Genomic DNA, 24,276 nt, shown 5'->3' with positions numbered 1-24,276 from the left:
AAGTTAAAACCTAGAGATGCATCCATGTCTGCTTAATGTTTTGGAAGCTACATTTTATGACATTAATGGTAAAAAGGAGGTTTAGTAGAAAATTCAGTGACAGGGAGTTCCAAAACACATTTGGAAAAATCTCCGTAAGTTTTCAGTACAATGTTTAGAAAGATACACACTCAGGGGAAAAAAAAATCTTCCTTTAATCTCAATAGATGCGATCAAATTGGGCTTGTTAGTTCAACTCAAATGACAGTGAGTCTGAAGCCCTGGGGAGGGGACGGGGGAGAATCTCCACCTTCCACATCACCCGCTCAGCAACTAGCAGGTCCACGGTAAGATGTACAGGATTCTGGGCTGGGCCTCGTGCATAGAAAGGTAAACAAAAGCTGATTTCATATATTTGAAAACAATGTTAACTCATTTTACTGATACCCAAGTTGGTCTTACTCATCCTTTAACTCAAATCCAGGCCACCCATAACCAGCGGTGTGCATGTCTATATATATTATACCATAAAGACTAAAAATATATATATACATTTTAAAAACACTGAAGATGTGTCGTCTTGAACACAGGACCACCCTAGCCTCTTCACGTCACCCCATCTGTCTAGGTTTCATCATTCTTCAGCTTATCCCCCACTATTACCACCCAAATCTCCCCCCACCCCGTTCTCCCCCGCTCTGGGGATGGGAGGGAATTCTCAAACCTCACCCACATCTGCCTTCACGTCAAGGTTAAAGGCAGAGAGGGGCCAAAGGGCACCTTCTCTGATAGAGCAGCTTTTCCAAAAGCCAAAGCCAGACATGACCCCTTTATAAAGACCAGTGAGAAAGCCCGGACTCTCTGTGCCACGGAGAGTTAGGGACATCGACTTGGGAACTAGGGATGACTCGGCCCAGCCCTGGGAGAGTCAAGCAGCAGGTGTGACTGTTGCCCCAGAGGCGAGGGCCAGCCCCTGGCACCCAGAGCTGATCCGTCTCCCCAAAGACTGGATGGGAAGGGCGAAAGGAGGAAGGTGTTACTCGTCCCCAGCAGGGCAGAGGGATAGCTTTCTGGGAGGGTCCCTCCACAGATCTACTCCACAAACCACCATGAAGTCATCTTCCAGAAACTCTACCCTGTGCTGTCCAAAGAGCGGCCACAAGCTGCTGGGGCCACTGATGTTTAAACTGGAATAAAATCCTGAATTCAGCCATACTGGCCATGTTGCCCGCACTCCAGAGCCACATGTGGCTAGTGGCTGCCCCACTGGGCAGGAGCATTATGAAGGGCACCTGTTTTTCTAGAGGCGGTGCCACACGCCCCCACTGCCCGCCGGCGTTTGCCCAGGGCCTCCGCTCCCACCAGACCCCAGCACGCCTCCTGGACAGCGGCACAGAGCGCTAAACCCGTGGCCTTTTCTCTCTGGCCTTCCTGGGAGCTCTCTTGACCTCCAAGCCACGTGCGAGGGAAAATGTTCCTTCTCCGTTAGCAAAGCTAGTGATAAAGACTTACAGTTACATTTCACATTTATATTTAATTCCTTTTTTTTTTAAAAAAAAAGTTAACAGCTACCAGCAAAGTGCTATCTGGAAAGGGGGATGTTAACCCCTATCTCTGAAGGTACACCCCACAATACACCAATTAAGAAATGGAGGGCTGTTTACATTGTTCCACACAAAATGAAAGACAGTGAGAAAAATTGCCTCAGTTTCCCCATTTATAAAATCACTGTGAACCAGACCATCTCCTGCCCCAACTCTGGATTCTGTGGTACGTCAAAGGAGGAAATGAGGCTGAGTGATTGTAAAAATAACCATGGCAAGAAACAGGTGGTCAAAATGCTATAGACCTTGTTCGACAGACCATGCACCTTTTCAAGGGGATGTTTAAAAAGAACCTAATAACAGTGCTATTTCTGAGAAAATACAATTAAGCACTGGCACGGCAAGGCACCATTTACGAAGAGCTCTTACTTTGCTGACAAGCTTTGCCCTCTTTGCAATGCCTCTGGAAGGTGTGGTTATTTACCCCCATTTTCCAAATGGAAACTCTGGGTTGACAGAGGCTACCTGAGGTCCCGGGAGATGCCCTAGCCACGCAGCCATGGAGCACACAAAACCGACATCAAACGCAAACTTCATGCCACTGTGCTTCTATTCCACCTCTTTCTAGAATAACTACAAAAGCACGCTGTTTCTTTAACTTAAGGAACATACACTTGAACCTACGCCTTTTTGAAAAAAAAACTCACTCTCTTTATAAACACACTTTTTTTTCCCAAGTGACCAGTGTAGCCAAGAAACAACATAAGATTCTGCAACAGACCTAAAGAATCACTGAGTTGGCCAGAAAGTTTGCATGGTTTTTTCCATAAAATAAAAGACACATTTTTCATTTTCCCCCAAAACTTTATTGACCTGGATATTTTGAGTATGTCGGCTATCTCCTGCATGGTAGAATGTTGATTGTTCTCAATTTATGTGTCAGTTTGCTTGCTGGTAACTTCAACTGGACTACTGGACCCTGCAGTGCTGTCCAGCAAGAAATCTCTTGCACGAAACTTCGCAAACCACTTTTGACACGTTCAGTCAGTCACAGCAACTTCTCCATGCACCACACAAATCTTTTTTTGTGTTTCAGTTATTTTTACCTTTCTTGAAATAATAAAGCATAATATGCCAAAACTGTTGCATATTTTCTTCCACTTTCACTATTAAAATGGCTACACAAAAACTCAATTTTGCTAAGTCTTTTCTTTCAATGCACACTGATACGGGCAGCTGTCACAGTACAACCTAACAAAATTGTTTCGAATGAAGTTAAATAGACAACTAAGCGCTACTAGAACCATCTTACGGAAAAAAACAAACTCTTTAGCCAACCCCATATTTTGCGGACCCCTGTGCCTGGGGCCGGTGTCCACTGATCATGCCCACGAGTTTCCCAAACACCCTTTGATGCAAAAATCACCGAAAGCATGCACTAAAAATTCAGATTTCTCCGAGCCTCTCCTGGTCTGGAGAGGGTCAGGGAATTTGCTTTATTAATAAGCGGGTGGGTGATTTTCACGATCTCAAGGCTCTCAGGTTCTGCAGTCAGGGATGGGACACACGCAGTGGAGTCAACCATGACCCTGTTTGACACCAGAGTTTAAACTCTGAACTGTGCACATTCTGCAAACGCCACAGGCTGTTGACTGCTGGCCGATTCAAATCTCTAAAAATTACTGAAGATAACGGGCCGCCGACCCCTCCAATTTTTTATTATCTACGTCCCTGCCCTTCATGGCCCGGTTACACCCTCTGTGGTTTTGCTGTGCGTTTGGCAGGTGGGATGGAGCATAAGATTCCACAGCAAACACTGGTCAGGGAGAAGGAGAGAGTGACCCAACCCCGAGCAATGGTACCCTGAAGCTCAGCGGTAAAACACAATGCTGACATTTTTAATTCCAGCTTTCACGGAGGGGTCCTAATGGTCCTGCAGGTGATAGTGCACCCATCTCTAGAACTCTTTTCAGTGCTAACCCTGCAATTCCAGTGGGACTCGGTAACTCTGGCACAGACGATGATTTTCCATCTTTTTTCAAAACATTTGACTCACCTTTCGTTGTTGGCATGGAAAATTCCCTAGAAGTCTCTCTCATTGAGAACTCAAATGTCAGATAATAAGGGAGACCAAGCAAAGCGATGCCTACTCCTACCCGGCCTCTCCCTGGGAAGGCCGGGCCTGGGAGGGGAAGGCTGATTTGCAATTTTAAAGATGCACGAACACAGGGGCAAATGGCATTTCCAGACTAGCCTTTCAGGAAAGAATCCAACTAGTTAGAAGTACAGAAAGTACAGAAACAAGTAACCACACATTTAGAGTGTAGGTGAAACCCATCCCTTCTGCGTGTTTCCAGAGCTAGGTCCTTCTGGGCTTGTTCCTCTTCCATCCCTCCTTTGCTATCTTTGAAATGGGATGATAAAAATGCCAGTTGTCCCAGTGGCTTTCTCCCCTTCACCCAAATTGAGAAGGAGGGTCAAAGGCCACATATCTTGCTCAACACATATTCACACAGCAACCACAATCAACACTTATTTACCCGCGAACAGATGAGTCACCTCTTCTTCCATTTTCCTTCTCTGTTGGGAGAAGAGAGATCTGGCTGCCTAGGGGCCCAAAGACTCAACTGAGAAACCGCTGGGTAAGAAAATCCTTCTCGCAGATGTGCAGATAAAGCAGGCCTGGTCTCACCATTCAGGTTGACCAGCGCGAGTGACTGGCTTTATTCCCACAGACAGGGGTGTAAAGAGAGCTGAAGAGCATAGCAATTGGGTCAGGACAGTAAGAAACCTCCCTCCCCCGCTTCGAGAACGGACCCGTGGGAGCCGTGGCCACGCCCAACTCACCCACAGGCCAAGGGACAGGTGCTCTGCTGCACCCAATGCCCCCAAGCCGTCCACGGCTCACTGAGGCCCACACCTGACAAAGTTACAGAGGGTTCAGCGAGCCACAATCACCAAGGAAACCACAAGAGGTCAATGATTGTTTGAGGAAAGAAGCACCACTATAGGTACTAGGATGGGACCCTGCTTCAAGGATAAAATATCCAAAAGGAAACAAGAATTCTGTCATCTTGTCCTCTTAAGACCTTGGAAGCTGCCCAACACCATCGCTGCTGAAGATATTTAAAGACGTACACAGATGACACATAACACTACCTTCATCTAATGCTGGGGGACAGTGGGGCTGAGCTAGGGTGTTCCTTGGTCCATATAAATACTCCCCACCACCCCGAGAGAGCCTCTAGCCCCTCTCCCGCAGGCCACGCTCAAGGCAGAAATCAGCATATAAGAGATAATTACGCAGGTTTTCGGCTCACCGAGGAGGCCAGCTCCCAGCCTGTGACGTCATTCAGGTTAACCAAAGGCAGTCACGGCTCCAGCCACCTGAAAGTGCCCCTTCAATTAAAAAGCAGTTACCTTACCTACTAACGGCTTGTGTGGGGCTGGGAACAGATATCCCTGGGAACAGACCCTCCAAGGGTATATATTAATTGGGTCCTTTTCGTGTGCTGCGCACGTATGTAAAGGCATGTGGTTTGCTGGTCATTTTAAGGAAGACCCGTGGACTGTGACATGCACCATTTCGATACCCAGCACCCCAGGGGCCTGGGGCCCCTTCCCTGTGGCCTCCCTGACAAGGCCCCTCAGTGCTCTTTCCCGGGGTCTGTCCAGCCACTCACCCTCCACCCAGCCCCCTCTGGAATGTGCCACACCCTCCCTGCACAAACTGTGACCAGGCAGAAGGATACAGCCGCTCCCTGCCCCTCCCAAGGCCTCCCCACCCCCACCTCCGTGGGACCCCGCAAGCAAAATCCCTTAGAACCGCCTGCCAGCAGGGAGCCGCTCTTGCCTTTCCTCCAGCCTCCCTGGGCGGCAGGTCTGGGTTCAGGACCGGGCAGGTTCCTCCGGGCCAGCTGCTCCCCTCAAAGAAAGCCGCCTCTCGAACGCACCCATCGCGAGCCCCTCCAACAGCACAGAGCACGGCAGACACATCTCCGCTCGCACACACGCGTGCCCACGCCACATGCACACCTCACCCCAGAGGGCATGCCATCCAACTCACAATGCGCGCAAGCCCAGCACTCCAACACCATCTCCCCTTCGGAGCCCAGACCGGACGACCGCGAAGGAGCCTCCCACGGGAACGAGCCCTGCCCACCTGCCATCCTCCACCGTGCCCTGGAACCTGTCAGAGCCACGCATGTCTGCTGGCGGCGCTGCTTCCAGCGCCCCTCCTCCTGCCCGTCTCCCCGCACAGGTTTCAGAACTCCCTCCCCCCCTCCCGGGAGACAATGCCCCTACACATCCCTGCTCTGTCTCACAGGGGCCGTCATTACCGTCCGAGCATTCTTCATAATACCAGTCTAGTTCATAATAATCCGCTTCGATAAATTTCTGCATAGTCAGTATTCTGGCCGAGAAAGGAGCGGACTTCACAGCGCCACCCACGTCAAGGATAACGCTGCCGTGCCTCCCTGCCCTTCCAGAACCCTGGGCGGGAGCACACCCCGAAGTACGCCAGGGTCGAGCTGTGCATGCTCAGTGACAGTCCGGAGCCAAAACAGAAAAGGGGCAGTGAAAAGGAAAATTCGGGGGAAGCGGGGAAGAGGAGCAGGAAGGGAGGCAGTTTGCAGATCTGGCAGAGACCCTGGCAGCCCTGCGAATAAAGCAGCGCGGCCAGCAGCCCTGAATGGGAGTAGCCAGAATCCTCCTATCCAGGCGTGTGGAGGGTGACGTCAGGGACACACACCACCACCCGGAGATCTCACTCCAGCCTCCCGTCCCGCTCACCGCTCATCTTTCAATCTATCGGTTGCCATAGCAACCGGCCGGCTCTGAAAAATGATGCAGAGACTGGGGAGGCAATGTCTTCCAAGGATGCTGAGAGCAGGGGCTGAGAGGTGCCACTCAGGGAGAAAGGAGGGAGCAGGCGGCGAGGGGGCCAGGGCTTTATCATTGTCATCACCTCCAACAGATGTTTGGACAAGTTTATGGGCTCAAAACTGGGCCACGCCAGAGTCTGCATTTGAAAAATGCCTCCTTTTAAAACCTGCAACCGTTACTTCTGGTTTTCTTTCCGCAATCTGATTTCAAACACTGCAAACCTCTTAAAATTCTGGACTGCCACCTAAAGGACATGTCAATTACGTAGAAAATGGAAATGTTTTCATTTAGATATTGTACTGCCTTCTCTGCTCGTGCCTTTGCTCAAACTTCTGGAAAAACAGCCTGCAGCATACAAACAGGAGAAGGCCGTTATAAAGCGGCCCACGCAATGTGACCCATGATGTCACAGGCACTCACGTGTGTCATCAAAGCGCAAAAACACACACGGCGGGGACGGTTCACCTTCTGAAAGGTGGTTGCCTCCAGGGAAGGAGTGAGGGAATGCGGCTTTGAAACTGTCCTCAGAAATGCACCTGTAATGTTTTCTTTCCTAAAAGAAAAATGCAGCTAACATTTATTAGTTCTAAGTGTTCGGCGTATTTGAAATATCTCACAAAAATGAGCGACTGGACAATGAGACAGATGTTAGACTTACTGTAGGTTAAACTGCATCCCCTACCGCAGGATTTCTGCAGCTGAGCACTACAGACAGTTAGGGCAGGACCATCCTGTGCTGCAGGCGGGCTGTCCTGGGCCTTGGAGGGGATATTTAATGGCATCCCTGGCTCTTCCCACTTAGATCCCCGAAGTACCATCCTCTCTCCCCCAGGATGGAAGCAGAAAATGCTTCCAGATGCTGCCAAATGTTCCCCAGGGGCAAAAATGTCTGGGTTGAAGACCAATGCCCTAAAATAAAAATCCTACAGAAGCCCAGTGCCCACGGGCCAAGTACTGTCAGTGTGTGCTGGGCTCAATGATCGCAGTGCGGACTTGGTTTCCTTTTCCTCTGAAGTGTTCCTCGCCCGACTGTATAAATTGCAAGTGAGAAATAGTAAAAGGTCCCTGGGAGGGGCATGAAGCTTTTTGTCCACAGTGACCAAGCGGACGGTTTGGCTCCCGGAGGCAGGTAATGGCTCAGTTAATAACTGCTAGGGGGAGATGCCCCTCTAGGGCAGGCGAATCGCCTGGAGCTCTGATGGAAATGCAGAGGCAGATGCCACAGGTCTGTGCTGGGCCCAAGGTTCTACGTTCCTAAAGAGGCCCCACATGATAGCAATGCCGCCGGACCCCAGACCCCACTTTAAATAGCAAAGCTCTTCAAAGGTTGGCTGGCTGGGGAGAGGGAGAAGAAGAGGAAGAGGGGGAAGGAAAGGGAGTGTGTATGTGTTTGTGCACGTGTGTTAGTAGAAAATTAAGAGGAAAACTATATACATATACAAACGTGCGCACACACCATGTGTAATCATTGGAAGCCGATGAGCCCTTTAATGCTGTGTTGTGAGGTTCCCAAAGCTGGCTTCCTAAATCCTGTCTGTGCTCCAGAAGCAACCCCCTCCCCCCCCCCCCCCGGCTCCCGGGCACCCCCTCCCTACTTTAGGGCTCTGTGTCTCTTCCCTAGGCTGTGCTTCTGCGACAGGACAGGGTGCTACAAGCAGACCTTCCCACGTGCCGGGTGGCCGGCTAAACGCCATCAAATGTCAGAACCTCCCCAAGTCTCAGAGGGGTAAGTTGAAGGCAGATGGTGAAGAATCTTTGCTCACATTGTGAACAGGCTTTCAAGAAAGTTCCGAAGATGTAGGAGGCAAGAAGCTGGTACTGCTTCTGGCCACGCTGTCCCTCGCTATCACCTAAACCCTGGAGGACCTGCGCCCCATGGCCCCTCTTCTTCTTCCGAGGCGTCCCCAACCCAGCTCCAAATTTCTCCTGGTCAAAGGGGAGATCAGACCCCGTGGCCTCCCCTCGCTGCCTTTCCCTCTCCCTGACCCCAAACTGGATTCACATTTAAAATTTTCTAGGACATCTGCCTATTTAAAGTGAGCAGACGATGATTTTAATTCCTGCTGTAACTGTCATCTGAACACATCTCATCTCCCCCTTTGGTCCTTGATCATGTCTCTGGCAATGATGACAGCAGGGCCCTCTCAGGTGACTGACAGTCCTTGAGACGGGTGGGCAGAGGCCAGTGTCCCAAGGTTTCCCAAGGTTCTGTTTGTCCCAACTCCCTTGTGGTACTAAAAAGAGGATCACAGGCCTCATAAATAAACCAATCAACGGTTAACAGGGCCCTCAAAAATCAGCATTCCAACAGGTCCAATCCCCTGTGTCTGGGGACAAGGGGAGGGTCCAAGGTGAATTTGCCAAATGAAGATGCAGTAACGGAAGGGAAACGCAAACTCCACAAAGCAACACAGAAAGCTGGGTGGGGCTGGGGACCCCTTAGGCAAAGGTGTGGCACTTCCGCCTTCCAGTGCTAGGAGCCTATTTAAGTGTTCTGTTCATACCGCATCCCCATAAAAACAAAAAATAATGGATAAATGGACAGATGGAAGGACAGAAGGAAGGATGGACAGACAGGACTAACGGTGGGCAATTTAATCTCGTAGTTAAGAGCATGGGATTGTGGAGTCAGCTGGCCTGCGGTTTGGCCCAGGCTCATTTGCCTCCTCAGTGACCTTTTTAGACACCTGAGTCTTCTCGGCTAAACGGGGGTGGGGGGGGGGGGGGGGAATGAAAACGCCCGCTGCGTGGATGCGCGAGGCTTCCACTAACGGACGAACGGCGCCGCACTCCGCGCAGAGCCTGGGACACGCGGAGCTGGCACGGGATGTTAGTTGTGATCATCGCCATCACTCAGATTCTTTAACACAGGAAACAAGCAAGTGTGAGTGAGTAAAAAGAGAGACAATTTTCTAAGCTATAATTAGGGAAATGAGGTAGAAACATCATTTATTAGCTCTTCCCAGCATAATGAACCCGAAGGCCCTGAGCGCACAGCCACGAGCAAGAGTGGCGGTGGGGGCCGGGGAGGGACATTCTCCGCAGCAGTGCCTTACGGAGCAAAGCTCATGTCAAGTCCAAAGGCGGCACGGATCCCATGTCCTTCTTAAGAAAATGGGAAAGAAGGAAAACAAGAGAGTAAATGAAGACATACAAAGGGGACGAGCATCCTTTCGGGGTGAACTTTACGGGCTCTGAGCAGTTTCACAGTGAACACCTACACCAGCGCTCCCTTTTAGAAGCTCTGTCAGTTCTGCAGGGAGGTTGAGATCGAAATCCAGGTCCCCCGCCTTCGAATCCCCACTTTCCTCCCACGGTCCCCTGACTCCTGAGCGTCCCAGCCATCCCCTGCTCCGCTTACTGCCCCTGAAAAGGCAGCGTCTCGCTCCGTGGTCCTGGGCTCCCGCCTCGGTGCCCCACCCACAGGGGAGTCGGGAAGAGGGACAGGTCCCAGGAGCAGCCTCGGAGCAGCCCCCCTGCCACCGGCCAGCCACCTCTCGCTCCCCCTCATCCTGACGCTGCACCGTTCAGAAAATGCTGGCGTGCGCCCCGCATTCCTTCACAGTTCCCTTACCCCCCAGACCCTGCTACGTAGCAACCGCCACACCAGGAAAGGGGCTCAGAAGGAAGGGGTCGCCTGCCCAGGGTCGCTCAGCAAATCCCAAGAGCGTCTGGATGTAAGCCAGGCACAGCCGCCTCCACAGCCTTTGCCACTCTGTCGGTAACTGAGAAAACATCCGAAGGTTATTTACAAATAAAATTTGAAAGGATACAATTATAGGAGATAAATATTCAAGTGGGCACCTCGCAGGGAAACCAAAAAGGTGTTTTTTTAAAAGAACAAAATAAAAAGTGATCAGGAAAGTGAGAATTAAATTGAATATATCTATGTGGCTTTGCGACATTAAAAAGAAAACGTTATTTCCAGTTCTGTCAAGACAGTGGCCCTACAAGGAAGCCACTCCACTCATCGCTGCACATCAATGTTTTGGTTCCCAGACTTGAGTTAAACCTTCACAGGGCTCCTTGCATTACAGCTGGTTCCATGTCTTAGGGAGGGGAAAGGGCGGGATGGGCCTGCGACGCCCCCTTGCAAGAAAGCAGAGGCTGCTCCAAAAGGCCCGGGGAAGAGGTGAGAAGGTGGAGAAGCCAGCATCAAAGGCCAGTCGCGGGCCAGGCTCAGGCCCTCTGAGCATCCAAAAGGAAATGCAGCTAACAATAGTTAAAGGGAACAAGCTGAGTCTGCAAAGGCCAGGAATATCAGTGAATACCAAAACGAAAAGGGCAAGTGATGTATAAAGGAAAGAAGAATATATTAGGAAGATATTTTTAATCCATTTGAAGAAGTGGGAGAGGGAGTGTGGGTATGACTATTGTCTCTGCCATTACGCCTTTCACACAGCACTGTCTGAACATCTCTGTAACTAGGGTGGCTACCGGGTATGGAATGAGGAGGCAGGTTAGAGAGCCAAACGCCTGACGCTGTGGTCGCAAACTGCACCAGGTGGGAGGGCCGTCCGCCCCCGTGTGGCAAGGTGGATTGTATGTTCCCTTTTGTAAGCATTTAAGAGAATCTGATATTTTTGGTCTGCAGTCTTAAGGGGAGTCTAATTAAATACATTTGTCATGAAATTTAAATGGTAAATGACTTTAATAAAATTTCTAAGATTCTAATTATTAGTTGTGTGAGCATATGAATTAAAGTCATATATATACATACACTTTACACATATGCTTGTATGCACACATATAACAATTTTCAATCGATACAGTACAGTTATTCAGTACAGGTGAACAGTGAGTAGACACTAACAATTGAGAATCAAAGTTATGAGTTCACTCCAAAGCACCCCAGACGTGACAGAGCTTGCTGCAAGCCACCTTCCTCGGTGCCTCCTGTGATCAGCACAGGCCACGCTGCGGCCCTAGCGCTGCCCAGTGCACAAGCAGGTGGTACAAGGCTGGCTCCCTCCTGCTTGAATTAGGACCCCTCCGGGGCTCCAACCCACTCTAGAGCACACTCCCAGTCTCCAGAGCTTTCCTCCCTTCCCAAAGTAGTACTGCTGGCCTTCCATCTGCACACAGGACAGCCAGCTAGGAGCCAAGACAGAGGGGCAGGCCCCGAAGGGCTCTAACCCTCCGTTGCAGAGGGGGTTTGTGGGTCGCTCATGAAACACGGCCTTACAAGCAGGCCTTCCCTGCACGTGCTACAGAAAATAAACTAACAGGATGCTTCTGCAGAGTTCTCCTTCTGATTTTTTATTTTTTAAAACAATGCCACTGCCAGTCACTGAGCTCCCGCGGCAGAAGGCAGGCTGCTACCCAACAGCTTGCTGTCAACTACCCCTCCCTAAGCATCTCCACCTCATTTCAGGCACCCGTCCACGTCCAGGGGGACGGGTGGGGGAGAACAAAGCCTGGCCTTCAGAGAAGACATCCAAAGGCAGGGAGGCGGCATTCGGCATGGCACCGCATAGCCAAAGTGCACTCGGCCTGGACGCAATCACTAAAATCACCCGTGCACCTGAGAAGGAGGCAGACCAGGAATGAGGGAGGGTTCAGACATGATACACAGATTCAGGTTCGCTTCCCGCAGCCCGGGAGGGCTGCCTGGGCCTCTCACTCCGGGGACCCGAGGGTCACCTAGCAGATGTCACAGGCTTTAATGCACAAACTCAGATGGCCTCTGACTGTGCACCTGCTGTGATTCTGAACTGCTGCGGCCTGAGCCCATCACCCAGGAGCAGCAGACAAGGCGCGAGCTGAGCTGTCATGTCAATTTCCCACCTGGGTCCGTTCCAGCTTTGTCTTAGACATGCTGGATTAACATGAAAAGGAAAAAAGTCAATCTGTACAGAATTGCTTGCCAAGCGTTTTTGTTTTTAAAAGAAAGAAAAAAAAAAAACTCAATGTTGGAATCGGGTTTGACGAGGAAGGATGAAAGCTGCCAGGTGGCAGGTGGCGAAGTTAGCCTGGGGACCACGCGAGTAAATGTGCCCACCAGGATGAGTCCCTGGCTGCCCGCTCACCAGACACCGTGCCCGGGGCTCCTGGTGCTGTCAGGCGGCTTGGCGTGGGCTTGCCTCCAACCACCTTCCACAGACAGACGCCTGCAACTCCCCCAGCACCTGGGAGACAGCACCACGACCGCGTGTGGCTAACATGCAGGGAATGACTGTGCAGTTAGGGCTTCTCTGCTCCCACCTGTAACCCTGCGGACACCTGGACAGGTGAAAGCAGTGAACATGGGCTCAAGAAAGAATCTACGAGAGAGAAGGGAGAAGGCACAATTCCAGGGCTCATGTGGGGTCTCACCTGAAAATAAAACGGCCCCAAGCCTTGGGAATGGCAGAGAGGGCATGGCCAATATGCGGGTATTCACAGGAAAGAAGTTCATGGCAACTGTTTACCAACACAGGCGTGGGCAAAAGCAGACTTACAGTTGTGCGTATGGAAAAAGACATACAGGTTATGATTATGATAATAGCTTTATTAACCCAAAAGAATGGCACAATGGCATAGTAAACCCTGCTCCCTGCCCACCCTTGTATATTGCAATGTATGTATTTTTAGTATTATTTTTGTTAGCAAATCATAATGACAAGTTTTCCCCCGGTCATTAGATCTCTTTTCCAGCCTGAGTACAGCCTCCACCCCACTCCCATAATTCATCTTTTCCTCCTTCACTCAACTGCACCCCCCACACACAATGCCTGGGTAAGAACAGAGTCTTCAATGTACCACGTGGCAAACCCTCCTTCAAACACACACACACACAACCTATGTTTTCTCCTATGTCACCACCTCATAAAACTCTTGACCCCCGCCCCCCGCCCCGCTTCAGGAGGTCCTCACTGTGTGTTATTTATCCACTTAATTTGCACAGGCTTAGGACATAATGTGGTGCCTCTATTTTTGTCTCATTCAGAATTTTAATTAGATGGAGGCAATCTTTAGAAGGTGGCAACAGACAAATGATCTTTATATGTGAGTTTTAATTTTGTTTTGTTTTTACAAAAAAGAGAGGCAAACCTGTTTTTTAATCTAAAACCATGTGTCTTTGCATTTTCTCTTATTTAGGAAGCATTTATTAAGCACCTTTGTAATGCAAGGCCCTGGAATACCTAGCATAGGTCCTATGATTTTCATCATAGATTTGCTTATAAGCAGTTAATGCACCATAAACATTCCTCTCCATTAATGAAATCCTTTTGGTGTTGGGGGCCCATGTTTTCAAACTGTTTAAGGAACTTGGTGAGGTCTGCAAAAGCTCCTGCTAAACCCTTCACTGCGCATTTTCTTGAGGGTTCTTTTTCTTCTCCTGCAGTTTCCTTTTCTCTTGCTTTGTCTTCACCTGCATGTTTCTGTTCCAGTTCCGCCAACTCCTCACTAGTCCATCCCTCAGACCCACCTCTAGGAGCTCCTCAGCGTCACCCCCACCCGCCCCTGGGTTAAAGCTGTTGGCTGCCTCACCCACAGCCCTGCTGACTTTTGCAGCCTCCTCATCCTTGGTAGATCCTTTGGAGCCATGGACAAACCCTTTGATATTCTTCTAGATGCCAGGCTCCTGATGCGGCCATAGCTGTTGTAACCCTTCCAGAATTGCACCCGTGTCTCCCTCAGTTGCAGCACTAGTCTGGGCAAAGGTCATCCTCAGGGAGCAGGCCTTAAAAGCTGCTATGACTCTTTGGTCTACTGGTTGGATCAAAGAGGTGGTGGCTGGAGGGAGAAACACCTCTTGAGTAATGGGTTGAAGGTCACCAATAAAAAGAGGATGTCCAGGAGCCTTCTCAACAATGAGCAAAATCTAGAAAGGTCTATTATTCTCTAATGAGATGGGGAAGACTCCATCTTGTCAGCAGAGCAATCCAGGAGGGCATCCTGGAAGAGGAGCGGTGTCCTCCATGACTTTTTACGGCCCCTGTGGTGCACTGGAAGCGTGTGCTTGTTAGTCCTGGGACTCTCACTGAGCCAGATCACAAAGGATTTTAGTCTGTAACATGCAGCACTGACCCCAAGCAAGACTGTTCTCCTGTCCCCAGAAGCCCTGAAACCAGGCACTGACCTGTCCTCCTTATGGATGGAAGTCCTTTCAGGCATCTGTTTCCAGAATAGGAAGGTTTCATCCATACTGAACATTTGCCCCTGCAAGTAATTTTCCTCCACAATCAGCACCTCTAGAGTTCCCAGGGATTCCTCAGCTGCCTTCAGTTCAGCACTTGCAGACTCACCACTCGTGTTCACATTATGTTATAATGAATCTGTTTAAACACCTAGAGCTGGCAGTAAAGTCACCCTCGTGGGCGGGCCCAGCCTCTTCTTCCAGCGTCGCAGACAGACTTTTTGCTGCGGTCCTCAGGATGCCAAGAGGGGCGTCCGCTTCTGCGTCCGGTCTTCAGTCCAGGCTGTCGGAAGCTCTTCCACGTCTGACACAGGCCCTTCTCAGATTTTTTGTTATGTCTCACTGCCTGCAGCGAGGCCGGTCCTCTAGCAGCTTCCGCCATGTTGTTCTTGTTCTTCAAGATCAGAGCTGTTGTGCCCGTTCGTACCTCTTCATTCCATGCCATGGGGATGTCAAGTACAGCACAGGGAGTATAGTCAATAATAATGGAGTAACTGTGTATAGTGCGTGGTGGGGACTAGACTGATCAGGGGTGATCACTTCAGAAGTTATACAAATGTCTAACCACCATACTGTACACCGGAAACTAATATAATACTGTACATCAACTGTAATTGATGTTCCTTTATGTGTTATCTGAGGAAAAATTAGAAACAGTTGAGATTCCTAATACTAGACCAGGATGGTTAGATATAAATGATGAACTAAGAAGCAAAAGTGAAGATGGTGGGTTTTTTCAAGAATTTAAGTGTCATGGGAATATGGTCAAAATATATAATTAAGTAAAAAAGCATTATGTTCCCAAATATGAGATAAGTTTGTTAGAAGAAAAGGAACAACTAGAAATCTCTCTCTCTCACACACACATACACACACAAAATGAAAAGTGGTTGCTAAGTTAGTCATCTTTTTGTCTTTGTTTATTTTCCAAATTATCTAAAATTAATGTGCTCTTATGACCAGAAGATATGTTATTTTTGAAACCTAAGTCCTTTTAAAGACTATTTATGTTCACTAAAAGGCCAGGCACGAAGAGCTGGGAAATGAACTAGGCTCTGATTCTGCAAAGTAGTGATAAGCATCCTTGTCTGACTCTGAAAATCAGAAATGAACACTATTTCTGCGGACAGATGAATGGGTAAAGGAGCTAGGGGGGGAGGGGGTATAAAGGAATATTATTCAGCCATAAAAAATTTGGCAATCCTACCATTTCCACAACACAGATGGACCTTGAAGGCGTTATGCTAAGTGAAATAAGTCACACAAAGAAAGCCAAACTCTGTTATGATCTCACTTACATTTGGAATCGAAACAACAAACAAACTCATGGAAAAAGAAATCAGACCTCTGGTTATCAGAGGCAGAAGGGAGATAGGGAAGGGAGGAAGGGGGTCCAAGGTACAAACTTTCGGTAAAGGCCTTGAGACCGTCCTGTGCTGACCCAACCCAGTGCAAAGTCCCTGGCTAGGTCATAAAAGAAAGTCAATAATCCCGGAGACAATTTCACTCCTTCGCCAGAAAACCTCAGCTGGAACTCAAACAAATCAAGTTCACATAAGATTACGGGTGCATACCAGGCACTCAATACTTGGCTGATTTCGTCACAGCAAAAGCAAACACCACAACGATGTGTTGAGATTCTTATTTGCTCCGTAGCCTTCTCTTCTCCTTAGGAAAAAAAGCATTCAGGTAAACTCAGAGGTGAAGTGGTCAGCAGATCGTATGCACTTGAGGCATAGAGAAATTTCTTTTCCTGACATAGCTTGGCCCCTGGAAGGAGAAGCCAGGAAAAGCTGTGGCCACCGGCTCATCAACACAGCAACCTTCATGTCTGCTGTCTGCCGAACCTCCCGAGACTGAAATGTCTGTAGCAGAGTCATGCCCACCTGGGGACGAGGTAGTGTGACCTACAGCCCACAGGATGGTGACAAAATTCACAGGGAAGAAGGAAACCTCACCGTGAAAGTCAGCTACATCAGGCTGAGTTTCACTTGAGAAAGTAACCTTTGAATAAAGAAATAAATTTTAAAGGTTTTGAATTTTATAATAAGCTACTGACACATTCTGAAATTGAGGGGGTTTTTGTTTTCTTTTTTACCAAATGAGCTTTATTCCTGAACTAGAATTTTTTTCCTCATTTAGCTACTTTGAGTAGTTTGACCCAGACAACCCAGGTTTGAAAGTCGGCAGCCCACTGTGCTCTGTGACTTCGGGCAGGATCAACTTCCCTGCGCCACAGTGACCCCATGGGTAGGATCAGAGGTCACCATGAGAATTGAACGAGAGACACGTAAAGCATTAAAAGCAGTGCCTGGCCCTGGCCGGGGTGGCTCAGTTGGTTCGAGCATCGTCCCATAATCCGAAAGGTTGCAGGTTCAGTTTCAGGACATGGCACATGCCTGGATTGCAGGCACAGTCCCCAGTAGGGGTGCCCGTGACAGGCAACCACGGATGTTTCTCTCTCACATCGATGTTTCTCTCCCTCTCTCTAAAATCGATGAACATGTCCTTGGAGGAGAATAATAAAATAAAAATTTAAAAAAATAAAACTTTGTCTGGCCCCCAGTAAGTACTAAATGTGGACTATTTTTCATTCCTGTTGGACCTTCTAATCCTAAATGCCCCATGTTTACGGATGCATTTGCTTTGTGGGACATTTTCATTTTCTGTGTCCCTCTGACTCATCAGGAGTCAAGAAGTCCACCTGACTATGGAAGTGCTGAAAATTTTCTAAGAGGACCATTCTATCACGTGGTCAAGGTAGGCACCCCAAGTTTCTTGCCTCTTTTAAACAAGCCAGGTGAGGGCCAGATCTAAGAGGCAAAGCGTCATTTCTCCACTCTGGGGATGACAGGTAGGGAAGGAGTTGAGTTTTCCCCCTGCTCTGATCTGTGTGGAAACAGAGCAGGTGACCTACTCATCCAGGAGTCCTTACCTGGGGAAGCGTATCATGACCCCCTGTGAGCCCCCTGACCCCACTCACGCCCACAACAGAGAACCCTGCCTTGGCCGAGGCAGGAAAATCTCAAACGAAGGAAGGGTTCACATCTGATTTAACACACCAGTGAGTCACAATGCCGTGACTCACAGCATCTCCTGGGTTACACACCTGTAAACAAACTTGAAAGAGCCACCAGGTGCACAGCAGGGCTCCAAACCCATGTCGCCTCCCACCCCAGCCCCTCAGCCAGTTTGGTGAGGCCCACAGGCCCCGCCTCAGGAGAAAGATGTGAAGACAAAATGCAAAGGCCTACAAAGGAAACCAATGGCATTGTAACGCAGTTACTAAAACGTGAAAAAAGTCTGGGATTTATGTGCTTCTTTCTCCATGCATTAAATAACAACATCTAATACTGAATGTAATTGCAAAGCAATGATTAGTAAAGGTGATATTTCAATGCATCAGCTTCTCCCATAGCATGACATCTGTGATTCTACTGGGGACAGGGTCACAGGTCCCGATAATACCCTTGTGCTGTTTTCTACGTTCATAATGAAAGGAAATGCTGCATTTCAGTTAGGAGCTAATGAAAATAAAGATGTACCTTTTTCCTTTATAAGGTCATAGAATCCTCATCTGTCTCTCCAGACCCGTTGGGGCCCCCACAGAACCTCAGCTGGAAAGCCCTACTCCAGAAGGTGTTATATAACATTTAAGTTAAGAATTAACACCTGGTCGCTCATTTAATAGATATTTAGAAAATACCTCCTTTGCTCTAAGCAGAGGTACCACAGAGGAAAATACGGAACTAAGGTAAGACTTGATGCAACTGTACTCCAACGACTTTCAGCATCTCTGCTCGGTGTTGATCTTGGTTCTTCCCGTTTTGCTTTAATCTGTGTTATCCACTGCCAAATCTACCACGGTTTCTTTTCTTTTTCTCTCTTAAATCTACATAACTAGAAGCAAAACAGATACACAAAAAAATAGGGCACAAAGTCTTCAAGTCTACTGTTCAAGGTTTTAGAAGCTGTGGATAGGCGCTGTGGAACAAATACCATGAGTCCTCCACTCTTCTACTTCCTCTATAATAAAACCAGCCCTGCCTAAACTGGAGAGATTTTATAGAAATGACGTGGGGCAATTCATGTACAAGTTCTCTGAAAATAGTGAGATAGTGCCCATGGATGGTGCTCCGAGTACACTGTGAACAAAAGTGGCAGATCAGCATGTCTGAGGAGAGACCCAGGAGCCTCCTGAGTCGGAAACAGCCATGAGGGGTCCTGCAGAATCTTAAGGTAGAGTAATGCACCACACGGAAATTTACAGAAGAATAATTCTGCTGTGACTTCTGTGAACAGCCTGAAAGAGCCAAATACGGAGTCTACCCAGCAGGTTAGTCCAGATACAGATTTCCACACAATACTCCACGTCCTTGCCAGTACAGACACTATGAGTAAACAAAAAGTGACTCACAGAGGGACTCTCCTGTACACCATGAGACACCCCAGAAGTTCTGTGGCCTCAACTTGAACAAGAGTTCAAGTCTGATACACTTTGCATCTGCCTTGGTGCGCAGATGACTCAATTTTTATTGCTACCAAAACTGATCCTCTGCAGAGCTCACACAGAGGCGGTAGGGTGTGTGTTAGGTATAAAATCACTGGTCAATTTAAATAAAATGCCTTCCTTATCAATATCTGATAGAGAAAATGTGAAAACAGCCTCAGAGACACCCTCATGGAGAAATTGGTTGCTCTGACTTGTTTATTATAAATGGTTTTACAAATTCAAGAACGCTGAAGATCCATCTGTAGAGAAAATGACAGAAAAATTCACAGATGCATTCGAACCAAGTTATTTCCAAGGGGAAGCAGGGCCACTGTACTTTTTTTCCAGGTGACACAGTGATACACAGATATGTAACTGAGGCCGCTTTGAGAGTGACATCACTCATTTAGGCCAGCCTCAAATTAACTTGAATTATAAAGCCAGAGGTGTCAAAACAAAGGACACGCTCTGTCCCAACAAAGTCAGAGGGCGGCCACGGCTTCCTAAAGAGTAACATCTTCCTCCAAAGGCACCTCTTGAATGAACATCAGAAAACATCCTTCATATCAATTTTTTCAATCATCCCAACATTTTTTTTTTCAAGGCTGCAAAATCAGGTTGCACACCCTTGTCATCACGAACACACTGAAAACAACCGCCTGGCGTACTGCTCCCCGCACCGGACGTCAGCTCCACAGCCGCGGGCACATCCACGGCGCTGCTGCGGCGGCCTTCTGAGTCCCCTGGGTATCCAGCTCAGTGGCCTTTCACCCAGAAATCACCAGCCTTGGTCCACATGTCTTGCTGGGTCATATAAATATCGAGGGGCCAAGATGCCCCAGGACCTGTGGTTCGAATGCTGACAAACTTCTTTCCAAACTCCCTCCCAGTAAGAACTTCTAAGGACTCACATGATACCTTGGGTTTGGAGGAAAAAAATGGGAGCGTTTTCAAATTCTTCTGCATAGTTAAGAGGAAGCTGGTTCAAATGGAAATCCGTACTTGTTCCCCACTGCTCTAAAATTTCTAATCAGAATACTTAACATCCAGGCCTTTTATGTGGCTAAAGCCTACCCTACCGCCACATTTCTTTGCACACCTTCCACGGATGGCAGCCATGTGCCTTGGTAACCGGTACAAGGTCACGTCTGAGACGTGGCTAAGAAGCCAGGGTCACCCTCGTGCCCCGAGCGGGGATCTACTCACGGAAGTACTTCAGCGTCTCCTCGATCTGCTCGGTTGTGAGGTCGATGCTGGCATCTGGAGAAATGAGGGGCGTGTGGAGCCAGTCGTCGTGGTCATAACCATAGATGGTATCAGCTCTTAACTTATAATGGGGCAGCTGCTCCTCCAGCAGGCTGATGATCTCGACTTCCGGAAGGTCGGTGCTGTTGCACACGTCTAGAGAGAGAAGACGGAGAAATGAGGACTCAGACCCAGATGCGCGAGCCCAGTGCCAAGAACAACCTGGAATAGTTCCTGCTGCTTGGCTGCCCGCGTCCTGCAAAGTAAAGGCAAGGTTCTTGTGCCTTCAGCACCTGGGCCAAGTCTTTCTTTCCAAGCCTTTCTCTGGCCACGCTCCCCCAATCACCCCACACTGAAGCCAAACCAGTTACAGTCTCGCCAATATGCCAAACTTCTTTCTGCCCCTCTTTTACCATTCAAGCTGTCCCCTCCACGTCGGATTTTGTTTTCATTGCATTCATTCATTCATTCATTCATTCATCTGTTCATCCACCTGCATTTCCCCCATGCATCCACCCAAATATATCCCGATTACCAGAGACACAGGAGACACAATGGCAAACACACAGCCATGGTCTTGCCCTTGTGAAGCTGTAGCTCACGGGCTTCCAACCAGTAAAACACCAGGTGCCCACCCCCCAATAAGCAGAGTTAACCTGTCTTCCTGCTTCTACGCAGTCAGCCCTCCGTATGCCTCTGTGGATTCAGCCAACAATGAAAACTACGGTGGCGGGGGGGCAGGGGCAGTTACCCCGTTGGTGACGTGTGTTCTGCAGTGAGGCCTACGACGACTGCATCTGTGCGGGACAGGTACAAGGCTTTTTTCCTCGTCATTGTTCCCTAAACAATAGAGTGTCACAGCTATCTCCATAGCATTTGTACTGTATTAGGAATTATAAGTAATCTAGAGATGATTAAAAGTATAAGTGGGAATGGGTGTAGGTTATATGCAAATATATAAGGGACCTGAGCATCCGTGGATTTTGGTTTCTGCGGGGATCCTAGAACGAATCCCCCCAGGACACCAAGGGACCACTATACACACACAGCATTTTGTCAGAGCTTCTGTAACTGCACTTAAAAGTTCCGTCTTCTGGGTGTTTTAAAATCTGACCCATCTCCCTGTGAGATGGCAAACTTCGGACATTCATCACATCCATAGATGGCTCGTCGCCTCACGTCATCCCGCTCCACACACAGTTGTCCCCGATCCGCCACCCGCACCCTTCGTGTTCCTGGCCCAGGCTGTGCCCAGGGGCTGCCGGTGATGCCTAGGAAGGGCATTCAATCCATACAAAGCACATTCAAGTGGGTCTTTTAATTAAACTGCACACAGTGGCAAGCGGGCAAATGTTCCCAGGGCAAGAACCAGTCTTACACAACTTCCCTTCCCCCAGGGAGAAGGAATTAAATAAATGCTAATGGGTGTCTATCAACTAGCTCTGATGTCAATCGCTGTATCAACCCATGTCACAGAAAGTACTTGGGACCTACTGTCATAGGTCCCCCAAAAACATATGGAACCACAGGTGAAGAGACCAACTGTCTTCCTTTGGGCAGGAGCCCACAGAGGTCGCCTGGCCCCGCCCCCCCGCCGGGCCACCTGCCACCCCACACTGCCTTCTCACTCAGTCCAATTCGCAAAGCTTCCCGGTAGACCCTTCGGTTAAGGAAGTCAGTGTGGTTTGTCCAAAGCTGAGGAACAGAGTTTTAAGTAGAAAGTGAAGACATTCAGGACTTGACACAGAGCTTTAGGGAAGCTCCTGGAAGGATGACAACAGCTGAGCTCGGAATCCCCTGCCTCATGTGGGAAACATCACAGTGTGCACACCTGGCACTTCGGCCAACTCCGCCACTCAGCGAAGTGCGGTCCCCACAGAACTACGTCCTCCTCTCAGCCAGAGCCAACAGCCACCCCCCCACCCAAGGCAGAAGGCATCTCCTATTTTGTCTCCTCTTCCTCTAACCACAAACACCGTCCAAAAGGTTCAACATCGACCCATAGCCCATAATGAAGTTTCTTCCTCTGAATCAAGCAAGTGAAAATTCCCCCAAAGCTCATCTCAGGGAGAGCTCCCACAGCTAGAAAATGGCTGCCACCAGCCTGAGGGGAAACGGGGTCAAGGAAGGCAGATGCCCAGCCGGTGGCACCTCTCAGCTAAACCTGACTGCCCCCTGGAAGGCAGCCCTGGCTTGTCCTAGAACGAGCAGCGGACCAATACATTCCTGCATGACGCACCCACACATGAGGCTGGAATCTTCTGGTGCCACTGCTATGTGGCAGTGGAGAAGGCAATGGTGTCCAAAGATATATATATATCTCCCTTCTAAGAATAACGTGTCACTTGTGAGCACACTGGCAGCTGCTCAAACACTGAGATTTGACCTGTCCTTCTACATTTCCAGGGTGAAGGTCAACCTATTTACAGTGTGGGTCCTTGTGCCCAAGTGATATTGTTTTCTTTAAAGCATATGATGGCCAGTGGGATAAAGTATCAAAAGGTGAAGCTGTGCCAAAATGCCTTAAAAAAAACCAAAACAGAACTCTGTTTATTTGATTTCTTCAATAACATGACCAGCCAAGCAAACAAAGCCAAGTTTTCAGCTTCCTGGAAGATGCAGAGAATGAGGGCACAGGAAAGGATTACAAGGTCAGCTCGGGGAGCTCTGCTTGACCTTGGCCGCCGGGCCAGAAGCCCTGGGTCCTCCTGTAGAGGGGGATGCAACAGCTGGCTCATGGAGAAGACCCACTGAGACCTGAGGTTGGGTGAACGTAGTACACGTTCCCCAGGAATTTTGCTTTTCTAGTACCAAACACCAAGCCAGGAGCTTTCTGACCCTCCCAGCAGCCTGAGGCAGAGATAGTTGTGCTGTTTTATAGATGAGAAAGCTGAGATTCACAGGGACTGTGGGATATCTTTTTTTTTTAAGATAACATCTTTAAAAAATAATTTTTAAATTGATTTTAAAGAGGGAAAGGGATAGTGAGAGAAACATCAATATGTTGTTCTCATTATTTGTGCATCCATAGGTTGATTCTTGGATGTGTTCCCCGACCCAGGGTCGAACCTGCAACCTTGGTGTATTGGGACAATGCTCTAACCAACTGAGGTACCCAGCCAGGGCAGGACTGGGGAATATCCTGCTGGTCAAGGTTACATACCTCAATAAGTGACAGACCCTGTGTGAGACGCCTCAGCTGTCAGCCTAAAAGCTGTGTTCTTGCCTCTGCCATCTGCTGCCTGTCCCCTGGGCGGGCACTCTAGAAATGCTGGGGAACTCCCAGGATGTTCTGAGCTGGAAGTTCCCGTTCTGAACAGGTAGATTTCATGAGTACGGCAAGGATATTCAATTACACACATGGACAATGGAGGAGGTGTTGGGACGGTTTTCCCTTCCAAAGCACAGGGAGCAGAGCCAAGAGCTGAGGTGACCTGTCTGCCGAACCACGAAGGATCAGGGGCCGAGAAGGACGGCCCTGCTGCTCCCTCTCCTGGAGCTGCCTCAAGTTCATGGTGGGAAAGGACCCGGGTGGGCCAGCCTGGGGGAAGAGAGCCCCGTCACGGCAGTCGTCACTTCTGCACAGCTGCAACTCACGTTACTAACACGCTGTAAAAAAAACGTGTTCTTAGGTAAGTCTCAAATGCAGGGCACCAGCCCCCTAATTGAACCTGGTCCCAACAGGTCCATGGCTCTGACAGCTCTACCCAACAACAGCCTGGATCCCCCGACCCCCAGCCTGTCCCACCATCAAAAAAGGCCAGGCTCAGCCGGGCAGTCAGGGTGGACTTCACCCCAGCTTCTCCCCTTCCTGTCACTACAGCAGCCCCGCGGTGGCTGGCCATGTTGCTGCTGGCCCCATCTGTCAAAAGACACTTCTTTTTTAAGTTAAATTTATCAGGGGTGACATTAGTTAATAAGATTATATGAGTTTCAAGTGCACAGTTCTACAATACATGACCAGTCTGCTGCACTGTGTGCCCAAAAAGACACTTTTTAAACCACAG

The 24,276-nt window shown here is 49.0% G+C and overlaps 1 protein-coding gene across 6 annotated transcripts in view; it reads right to left on the bottom strand.

Annotated features, from left to right (window-relative positions):
- Window positions 1-24,276, bottom strand: part of TRAK1 (trafficking kinesin protein 1) — a 98,884-nt gene that overhangs the window by 51,655 nt on the left and 22,953 nt on the right. For all 6 annotated transcript variants that reach the window (XM_054594582.1, XM_054594583.1, XM_054594584.1 and 3 more), the window contains exon 2: window positions 20,231-20,425. Coding sequence is in view for 2 of the 6 variants with exons in the window: in XM_054594586.1 (XP_054450561.1) it covers window positions 20,231-20,425 (195 nt within the window). In the remaining 4 variants the exon portion in view is untranslated. The remainder of the gene's footprint in view (window positions 1-20,230; window positions 20,426-24,276) is intronic.

Source organism: Pteronotus mesoamericanus, unplaced genomic scaffold, assembly GCF_021234165.1.
Source record: "Pteronotus mesoamericanus isolate MK-2021 breed Mesoamerican mustached bat unplaced genomic scaffold, CSHL_Meso_final scaffold_533, whole genome shotgun sequence".
NCBI classification, from domain to species: domain Eukaryota; kingdom Metazoa; phylum Chordata; class Mammalia; order Chiroptera; family Mormoopidae; genus Pteronotus; species Pteronotus mesoamericanus.
Note: the sequence above shows the minus strand (reverse complement) of the source record. Positions and strands in the feature narration are given on the sequence as shown.